Source organism: Mytilus trossulus, chromosome 7 (assembly GCF_036588685.1).
Source record: "Mytilus trossulus isolate FHL-02 chromosome 7, PNRI_Mtr1.1.1.hap1, whole genome shotgun sequence".
Taxonomy (NCBI): domain Eukaryota; kingdom Metazoa; phylum Mollusca; class Bivalvia; order Mytilida; family Mytilidae; genus Mytilus; species Mytilus trossulus.
The window spans coordinates 21,007,841-21,019,124 of record NC_086379.1 but is presented as its reverse complement, the minus strand read 5'-3'; the positions used below and the strand labels follow the sequence as shown (position 1 = coordinate 21,019,124).

At 31.2% G+C, this 11,284-nt stretch overlaps 1 protein-coding gene across 2 annotated transcripts; it reads right to left on the bottom strand.

The window, feature by feature from the left end:
* On the bottom strand, positions 1-10,402 carry LOC134724776 (uncharacterized). Of its 2 annotated transcripts, none has more exons than XM_063588021.1 (6): positions 10,240-10,402; positions 7,406-7,469; positions 6,212-6,379; positions 4,618-4,893; positions 4,243-4,349; positions 1-2,302 (listed from the first exon to the last, which is right to left on the bottom strand). In XM_063588021.1, the coding sequence occupies exons 2-6, from the start codon at positions 7,464-7,466 to the stop codon at positions 2,060-2,062; spliced, it is 855 nt and encodes a 284-aa protein (XP_063444091.1). In that variant the 5' UTR covers positions 7,467-7,469; positions 10,240-10,402; the 3' UTR covers positions 1-2,059. The 2 variants fall into 2 exon arrangements, with proteins under 2 accessions (XP_063444091.1, XP_063444092.1); XM_063588022.1 differs by having other exon boundaries at positions 10,213-10,374.
* Between the last annotated feature and the right edge of the window lie 882 nt (positions 10,403-11,284).

Genomic DNA, 11,284 nt, shown 5'->3' with positions numbered 1-11,284 from the left:
AACCTTTTACATAAAATGTTTATTTTATTTAAATTTAACAAAAACAACAGCACTGGTATTAAGTGTACTTACAACAATATATACACAAAACATTCTACCAAGTTAAATCATAAATCCCCCTCTGGTCAGTTAACACATGATTTATTAAATCTGTCTAAAAAACAAAATTTCTAAAAATTAAAACTGCTTCAATTAAGCAGCTAACTTCAAGTATCACACAACCCATTCAACCAATCAGCATCAAGAACATGACAAAATCAAAAATTTAAATAGAATATGCTACTTGTGAAAACATGTTTAAACTTACATAAATTTGTGATGCTAAATAACAACAGAATTAAGTAGGATGCAGGGTATATTATATAAATGTTTTATGTGTTGGCTAATTTTAGCTTAATTTGCAGTCATAAGGACAAACTTTCAACTGTTTGTATGTTATTGAAAAAAAGTTAAAAGTTAAACTTTGTGTCAATATCAGTTGACTTTTTTTTATAAAAACAATTTTACAGTAAAAAATCCAGACTGAATAAAAAACTTGATTCATTGATTGTCACAAATATACATGATATAAATGATAAATTAGACAGATTTTAATTTAATGTTTATTCTTTCATGTCACCATCAGTGGCAATTTGCTCTAAAGGTTTTATTCTGATTACTTAAAATTGTATAAATGTCTCCTCAATTTAGAAAATAAACAAGAATGTGTCCATAGTACACAGATGCCCCACTCACACTTTCATTTTACATGTTCAGTGGACGGTGAAATTGGGGTCAATACTTTAATTTGGCATTAAAATTAGAAAGATCATATAATAGGAACATGTGTACTAAGTTTCAAGTTGATTGGACTTCAACTTCATCAAAAACTACCTTGACCAAACACTTTAACCTGAAGCGGGACGAACGGATACACGGAGGAACGAACAAATGAACGGAGGCATAGACTAGAAAACAGAATGCCCCTCTGTCATGGCAGGTGGGGCATAAAAATAAGATATAGATATAACCTGATCACAAATTTAACACTTCTTGATGCTTTAAATGCTATAAACATCACTTGGACGTCTTCAACTTTCACCATAGATGAGACAAATACATATTTCAAACACCCTAGATAATTTCAAAATTTTCACACACAAGAAATATATATAATTGATTTGTCTAATGTATTGTCCATGATTGTTTGAACAATGCATTTTCATGGTGAATAGACTTTATTAAAAAAAATCAAATGTTTTACTTTTTGCACATATAATATACTTTGTCAACTTGCAAAAGAAATATTCTGTAGCATCAAAGATGTCGGAAAAGGAATCTCGTGCTTAATATGATATGATATGATATGATAAATTAAAAAATTTAAATTGTTCTCAGTTTTAAAAATCTTCTATAATCATTAATATCATTTTCAAAAATTGTCAATATATACCAAATTTTACAGCACTATGCTTTAATAGTCATATATACTTAGATAACTATTGTTAGGCCAAATGAAACTCTATGTGTGGTTCCAGTTACATCCCCTTAGAAAAATAGAGGTGGTAGGTTGACAAATAGAGATGGTAGGTTGACAACTTTATTTTTAATTTTTTAACTTTTTTTTTAGATTTCCAAAATTCAGGAAGAAATTGTGTCTTCAACAAGTCAGATTTCAATATAAATGCAAGTCCCTACCAAAGGTTCACCATTTTCCATGTGTTTGGTTGAAAAAAAAAAACAGATCTGTGATTTAAAGTTTTTAGTTAATTTTGTTGCATCCTGTTAAGAATTTGTTGAATTTAAGCCAAAATGGATACTTTGGATGGAAATTAAGATGACAAAGTCTCTGTATCTAAATTCACATTCCTCAAAATTGATTGTTGAATTATTTTTTTTTAAATGGGGTTTAAACTAGGGTTGGTCAGGAAACTGGAAACACACAATCTTTTTTAAAATAACTTTCATTATTTACAAAATCATGATTTAAACATAAAATATAAAAACAATGATGGACTAAAATAAAACCTGTAACTTCAATCTCCAATGAGATAGACAATAAACAATAAAATCATAAAATCTAAAAGTTCTTGACAAACACACTTGTAATATTTAAAGCATGTGAAATCAATGGTAGCAAGTACAGAGAACAAATACTGATTTCTTCCTCTATAAGGAAAAAAAGTTCTACAAGGAAAGACATAAACTTCTTCCATATTTCTTCACTGACACAAGGATTGGTATAGTCTCTAACCAAGTCTTCTAAACCAATCAGAAGGGTCTGGATACAAAGTCTCTCACCCTGGTCTTTACATACATCTTTCTAAAATGTAAAATATAAGTAAAGAATTGTTCAGATAATTTAATTATAAAATTTATTGTCATATAAACATGATGAATTGTTTTACATTTCAGGGCCTTTTAGAGCTGACTATGCAGTATGAGCTTTGCTCATTGTTGAAGGCAGTACATTGACCTACAGTTGTTAATATCTGTGTCATTTGGTCTCCTGTGGAGAGTTGTCTTAATAGCAATCATACCACATCTTTTTTCTTATACTTAACTTTGTACCTGCTGAAAATTTAATGGATTTAGTATATATTGGGTTTTTTTTGTTATTGAAACTCATAAAGTCAATATTTTATGAAGCAATTTCAAAGAAAAATTATTTTTGAAATTTTAATTTTATTTCTCAATGAAAGAAGAAATAAATAAATATACATTGTAAAAGGCAAAGTGGTTTATATGATTTGTCATTCTAAGATACCTGTACATGTCATTGAGATTAAAGAGTGTACTTTGTTGCCTTGATGATCAGATGTAAACTAAATTTCCATTGGTTTTCAATAGGCTGAATAGAGTAATACAATTTCATATGTATTCTTTAACATCTTTTTTGAAAATGATATGATATTTCTTTATAGTGACTGATTTCAGCCAGGTTCAGCAATTATTTAAAGATCACTCAGTGCAGTAAATTAAGGAGATAATGATTTGAACTTAATACTGTATTTGAATTATAAAATAAAGGGTTTCTGCTGCTCATGACACAAGGAAGCTAATAAACCAATTTTTCCAATTGGTGAAATCATTTCTTTATTAGTCTTATGGACACCATCACAAACTGGTTGACTGTTATAGAATATCTCTTTCACATACAGATAATAACAGATATGTTCCTAATGTTGTAAATACAATCCCATCCCCTTTTCCCGAATCTGACCTACCGAATAAGATATGAGCAATGCTACGGCTGCCACATGTGGATCACTATCTGCTTACACCGGAGACCACCCCCTAGCTTTTAGCGGGATTCATGTTGCTCAGGGTTCTATCTTGTGGGTTTGTGTTCTATTGTTTGCTTGTTGGTCTTTTTAATTTTTAACCATGGCATTGTCATTTTTTAGTTTCAACATATTTATTTAAGGTGAATTGGGAAACAAGTGATTACAACTTATATTAATCGCGTCTGGTATTATCAGAAAATCGCTTCTTTGTGTCGTATCTTCTTCCTCCTGTTGTAGGAAATATAACAAACGAACAAATCTAGACATTGTCAGAGACGTATGAACTGACCTGGTATGTAATTTTGACGAATTCAATTTGGAGATCGCTCGATGGCGAACACGTACACTGGTTTATAACATCTCGCGAGTGCTACCGTGGAGATCTATCAATGTACTACGACTGTTTAAATCAAATGTACAATCACCAATGAACAATGACAGGTTATCATCGATAGCATTACTGCATATGCATCGGGATAGTGTGAATATTGCCGACAAATAAATAGAGAAGTTCGTTACGGCCTAGACCCGAAGAGCAGATTTTTTACAATTTCGAGTAAATTCTGTATTAGAAAAATGTGTAGTTTATGTTTTCAATTAACCATGATTTACTCTATTCAGCAGCTTTATAAATAGTTTTACATTCATAAATTGTTTATAAGTTCTATCTACATGAAGCTCCTCTATCAACTGTCCTATGACCAAAAACCGAAAAAAAAACATTTTCCTGCATAAAAGGGTCCCAAAAGCGGTAGTTGCTTGCACATCGTTTCTTTCTAGCTACGCCCCTGTCTATGGATACAAGTTTTCCTTTTAAATATTTTTGGTGAAATAATGGCTAACAGAAGAAAAGGGAGAAAATCAAGAGTTCCTTTAAAAAAAGTATTACAAAAATCTACTAATAAATCAGTCAGGTCAAGACATCAGACATTCTTCATTCAAACTGCCCACTGTGTTATAAAGATATGAAACTAACCTTCAACAAAATACTACAGAACTCTGCACTGAGTAATATGTCTCTACCCGTCATTACATCTTTCATAACAATCTTTAAAATGCTCAAGTATTCCCCTCTGGAACATTCTGAAATTATCAACATAAAATCCAAAACATAAAATGATATATAATGAAGCTAGTTCTTATAATTAAAACATTATTCTGACTTTTTTACCAAAATTTTTTTTCAGATTTATAGAAAGTTTGATTTATTAAGATATTGATGTTTTCACAAATCTTTTTTTTCAGGAATAATCTCATTATCAAATCCAAATGGCTGCAAAAATATTAAAGTCTAAAGTCATTATTTCACAATATTTGTATTCCTTCCCATTCAAAAAAATATGTATCAAACCTTGATTTCTGTAAGCTTTAAAAAGAACTCTGACTTCTGATGGTTTGTGACCTGTTAAAAACTTGTTCACTCGGATCTGTCTTTGTAATCTGTGACTTAAGATTTCTACATTAATATGTCTATGCACTACATTCTTTAGTGAACTTAAATCAACACTAATCTGTCTGTGTGGTGTGGATGCTTTTGTCGGTGATTCATCAGAGCTGATGTTGCAAACATTTATAGAATCATGATCTAAATCTTTTTCCACCCTCTTGTCACTGTTATGTTGTCTTTCTATAAAATACAAAACAAGAATGTATGCCCATACAATACCATAGCTAGCAAGATTATCACATTAAAATGATTATTTGAATTAAAACCTTTATTTTGCATATTTTTTTTTAAAGTTTAAAACATAATGTACATGTGTACCAAGTTTGAAGTTGATGTAAACCTAACTTCATAATAAATCTCTAAATCTGATAAATTAGATGGGCAAAGTGACAAACAAACAAACAAACAGACTGACTAATGGAATAATTTTGATCATTATAACATTTATGAAGTTGAAGGCTGTTTGGTGACCTATACATGTGTAGTTGTTAATGTCTGTGTCATTTTGGTCTCTTGTGGACAGTTGTCTCATTGGCAATCATACCCCATCTTCTTTTGTATATGTATCATAGTTGCAAAAAAGACAAAATTGCCTAAAGTTGGTAAACACATCATAAAAGACAATATATATATGCCATGATAAAAGAAGTAGACAGATGATTTGGACCCTTTTGACTGATGTGAAGATATTACCTTGTTGCCTTGTTGATCATTCAAGCTTTTATAAGTTTCTCTCATAAATTAAAGTTTTCAGGCAAAAATTTAAAAAAAAAAAGTAAAATTTGTCATAAGAGGGCAATAGCTCAAATAGAAGTCCTCCGTTGGTTTAAATAAGAATAGTTTGTATGTAAATCTCAACAAGATTCACTCTGTAATACCACATGTGGAGCAGGATCTGCTTACCCTTCCAGAACACCTGGGATCACCCCTAGTTTTCTATGTTGATTCTTGTGTACTATTATTTGGCTGGGTCTTTTTTATTTTTAGCCATGGCGTTGTCAGTTTATTTTTCAATTATGAGTTTAGCTGTTCCTCTGGTATCTTTGCCCCTCATTTACATGATATTCAAAAGAAATATCATAAAAATACATTCACTTGCAATCACTCAATTTCACCCCCAGTGATATACCCAACACCATCAAGATTGGTGTATTACTAAACCACCTTGTGTTAACAGTAATGTATACCTTACCAAAGGTTGGTACTTACCTGTATTTTTAAAAATCTTTTAAACCTCAGTGTTGCATTTGTTTGCACCTGTCCTAAGTCAGGAATCTGATGTTCAGTAGTTGTTGTTTGTTGATGTGGCTCATAAGTGTTTCTTGTTTCTTATTTAGATTAGACAGTTGGTTTTACTGATTGAATGGTTTTATAGCTTGCCAAGGCTCCATGTTGAAAACAGTACTTTGACCTATAATGGTTCACTTTTACAAATTGTGACTTGGATTAGAGAGTTGTCTCAATGGCACTTATAACACATCTTCTTATATCTACTTACTTTGTACATGGTTTTCCTGAATATCTTGTTTTTTTCTGATATTTCTGTTTATACAATTATTATTTGTATCCTGAAAGAGATTTCTATTGACCCTAACAACAAGGTCACCCATGTTGTTGTTGTCATCATCACACTCTTTCAACGCAACAGTACGTTCAGATCTTGAAGCTATAAATAGACATGTTTAGATTTAATTAATGTGAATTCATTCATATTCATTGGATACCAATTTTTCATGGATTTCGTGGAAACAAAGCAACCACAAATTTAACCATGTTAAATGTTCGACGATATATTATTTTTTTAAAGAATATATGCAGACTTTGTCAAAATAAGAGATTAAATATCCTGATGGTTTATCCATGAAAATGCTAGTTTTCCTCTATCCACAAAAAATTGTTACCACTGAAAATAAATGAATCAACAGTACATGTATATGGTTAATACTATGATTTTGAAAAATATAGTGAATATATATATAACTATTTGATAGCAGGCAATTATCAGAAAAGTTACCATAGGGATAACTGGCTTGTGGCAGCAAAGCGAAATTATTTATGTTGCCTTCTTGAATTAGTCAGAATACAACTTGTCTATCATGTCTATTGGCTAATATAAAAGTGTTCTGACACAGTTTTGACCACATTTTCTAGAAACTGGTCTGTTAAAAATCTTAGAGAAACTTAAAAAAATAAATTAGTACTGTTCAAATAGATAAGTTTATCTAACATATCTAACAGGATCTTTACCTAAGATTTTAATTGAGAGTTCCACCTTGTGACCTAGGCAATCAAAATATCAACAAGCCCAGTTTAAATACTACATACAATGTATACTATAGTAAGCATGTATGGGGCCAGCTGAAGGATGCTCAGGGGTGCAGGAGTTTTTCGCTACATTGAAGATACATTATGGCCTTCGGCTGTTTTCTGCTCTATGATCGGGTTGTTGTCGCTTTCGACACATTCCCCATTTCATTTTTCAATTTTATAGTAAATAGTTTCAAAAAATCTGTTACAAAATTAAAACAGAATTGACCACTTACCATGCTTACATTAAACTATAATAAAGACTTTGAAGGATATAATCATAAACAAGATTTAATTTTCAAATCACAAAGTAGCCTTATCATGTTTCCTCCTTTAAAATCAAAAGGTATAAAACTGAACTATAGGTGAAGGTTTGACTATTTACCAGGTATACTGTAGTATTGAATTGTTGGTCTTTTTGGTCTCTTTCCTTCTTTACATTCCATTATCTGTAATATAGAAAAATAGTAATAAAGTATATAAAATTTTGGAAAGTCATGTAAAACTAGAGGCTCTAAAGAGCCTGTGTCTCTCATCTTGGTGGTTGTGCTTATGAAACAAAGGACACAGATGGACTCCTTGTGACCTCTTATTGTGTTTTAATGATGGTGATGAGTTTGTTTAATAATAATAATAGTCTTTTATTCAGAAGCAATACAGCTTATAGAATTTACATATACAAATATAATAGCATCAGTGAATAATTACATACATGTTTTATAATTTGTAGACCTTACTTTAATAAAAAAATTTGCTGCTTACAATTAACTCTATAATGAACTTGGCCCAGTAGTGACAGTGGAAAATATTTTCTCTATCTATAATGGTACTCAAGATAATAACCAAAAGCAGTTGAACTGCAAAATTTTCTTAAAATTACCAATTCAGGGGCAATAACCAAATATAAGTGTTCCCTAATTGAGGGGATAGGAGGGGTCTTGATCCCGAAAAACCCAGTCTTAAAAAACAAAATCCAGAGGTCCCGAATTTAAATAAAGTAAATACCAATGTCCCGAAATCCGAAAAAAAGGATTCCCGGAAACCCGAAATCCCGAGCTTAAAAACACCCGATCTCAGAGTCCCGATAAAGGTCATATCCCCCCTCCTAAATGGTGTGAAAATTTTTGTGCAAGATAGATCTTGACCAAATGAACAATTGTATCCCATCAGATTTCCTCTAAATGCTTTGGTAGAACTGAATTTTACTCAATGTACTAATTTGTGAATGTCAGCCATCCTGATTCGCAGGTGGGATCATAGGACACATTTTTTAAATTAGATACCCTAATGATTGTTGAGTTAAGTTTAGTTGAATTTGTCCTCGTAGTTTCAGAGAAGATTTTTGTATAGAGATTACAAAAAATTACAAAAAGTTGTTAAAAATTGACTAAAAAGGGCAACAACTCCTTTCAGGTTAACATGCATAATGCCCATAAATGGGGCAAAATAAATAGGCATAAAAATGGCAAAATTTCCTTAAAATTACCAATTCAGGGGCAGCAACCCAACAATGGGTTGTACGATTCATCTGAAAATCTCAGGGCAGCTAGACCTTTAGTCCTGTAATATAAGACGCTGCAGGTTCATATCATTTACATTCAACGTTTTTTATCTGTGATAATTTTTTTTTTACTATCAATGTTGAGGTATTAACCTGCAGCGTCTTATATACATTGTAGCTGCGGTATCGTAGCGACCGCAAATAGTAAAAAATAACATAAGGACCGATAAGAGCTACGATAACGCAGCTATAAGTCTTATAATATAGCCTATAGGACTACTAGATCTTGACCTGATAAACAATTTTTAATGTGTTAAGATTTGCTCTTAATGCTTTGTTTTCAGAGATATATACATGTAGGCCAAAATCTAAATGAACTTTATCTTTAATATTATTGATAGAAAAATCAAATAAAATAATGCTGTTTAACTGTTCATTTACGCTCACGATCTGCCTTTGAAAAACAACATACATGAGGGGGATAGGAGGGGTCCTAATCCCGAAATCACGGGCTTAAAAACACAAAATCCTGAGGTCCCGAATTTAAATAAAGTAATTCCCGACGACCCGAAATTAAATTAAAAGAAATCCCGAAATCCCGAGCTTAAAAACAGCCGAATCCCGGAGTCCCGATAAAGGTCCTATCCCCTCTCATACATGTAAATTTTTGTAAAGGTGCTTTTTTTCTGTTGATCTAAAGAGAGAAACAGAGGAAATAACAAAATATAAAAGTAAATAAATTACAGAAATCACTCAAATTCTACAATAGTTTTGTTCGAGTACAGCTTATTTGAAAATAATATTAATAATAAAAAATATAGGACACCGATGAGTTAAGGTTCATCATAACAAACGGACCAATATGGCTGTATTTACATGCCAAAAATTACTCTGAGTACAGACTTAACTGTAAAGTTGGAAAAGTTTTAATGCCTAGCATCCACTAGATATAATAAAGTTAAATGCATTTCGTGTTTTAGAAAGATAAAATCTCTTTTGGATTTTGATGGGCATTTTTTTTCCTTCATGCAAAAGGTGTGAAAAATGACTAAGATGTGGTACAACTATGAGATTGTAAAAAACAACTATGAGATTGTAAAAAAAGGTAAAAAAACGGTTTGTATTGTTTTCACTGTCCTTAATTGACATGGACACCAGGTATCTTCTCAACTACAGGTGAGTTAAAGAGTTTATCTGAGTCAGTGAGTGGACAGTATCAAAGTAATTCAGGTGTTTGTTTATTTTTGCACCCTCTGCAGAAAGGAAAAAAAATGCCCATCAAAAACCAAGAAAAAGATTTTATCTATCTTAAACACAAAATGCATTTAACTTTTATATATGTAGTGGATGCTTGGCATTAAAACTTTCCAAACAGCACAGGTAAGTCTGTAAACAGAGTAGTTTTTTGAGGTGAAAATACGGCCATACATTTGTATTTGTCCATTTGTTATGATGAACCTTAAAAAAGATATTTCAATTTCAATGCCAAAATAATGGTATTTTTGCACCAAAGGTGGATAATTTGGTGCTTTTCAATGATACATATACTGATTTTAAAAGTCATCTGGGGCCAGAACGAATTGATTTTTTGAATGATTTTTGTAAACTCATGAACTAAAATGCATACCTTTTGAAACAGATAGTAAATTCATTGTGATATAAAAACAAAAAACAGCACAAATTCGATATACATCTGAAGTGCTGTTTTCTTTCTTTACCTTTTCTTCTTCAAATAATTTCTACTCGCTTGGCAACTGGTTAAAAAGTGTTTACTTCAGATTGAAATTAAAAAATGTGTATTCATCCAGACTCCAAATGTGAAATACGTCACAGTTTTTTGTGCATCACGGAGGGTCGTCTCAAAACATGGTTTGAACGGTCCTAGCTTTGTCAAAGTTGATAAAAAAAAATACATGTTTATTCTGGGACTATAATACTTCAGGGGGCTCGCGGGTCTAAATCATTTTTTTTTTTATTTCATATCAGATTTCGCTATATTTTTCAATAAATTAACTTTATCTTATACCTAATAGAAAAATGAAATAAAAAAATGGGGTCACTGTTCATTTACGCTCACAATCAGCCTTCGAAAAAAGCATACATTTTTGCTAATGTCCTTTTTTTCTGTTGAACTAATAGGAGAAAAAGAGGTAATATAGAAATTAAAAAAGAACGAAATTACAGAAATGGCTAAAATTTTACAATTATTTAGTTTATGTATACAGCTTTTTCGAAAATAACAATAAAAAATATAGGTCACCGATGAGTTAAAAAAGATATTTGAATTTTAATGCCAAAAAAAATGGCATTTTTGCACCAAAGGCAGATAATTTGGAGCTTTTTCAATGATATATACATTTTAAAAGTCACCTAGGGCCAACACGTATTGATTTTTTGGAATAATTTTTGTACCATATTCATTCAACTGCAGCTTGCTGTACATTATGGAACCAAAAAATTGTAACAGCTTTTTGACGGGTCCTTCAAGACTTAAATGTATAGAATAGAATACAAAATAATAATTTGACATTAAAATGTACTTAAAATAGGAGAGATTTTACAATTTTGTTATTCTATCTTCATGCAAAGAGGACTTACCATGCAGATAAACTGCATAAAACATTTGTAGTAGATGTACGAGAAAACCCATACCGTATAGCGCCGGTCAAAATTACCCCAACATGAATTATATGAAACTGTTTTCATTGATTACAATTTTGAAATCAGGATAGTTTTATCAGGCAAATGAACTCATCATAGAAA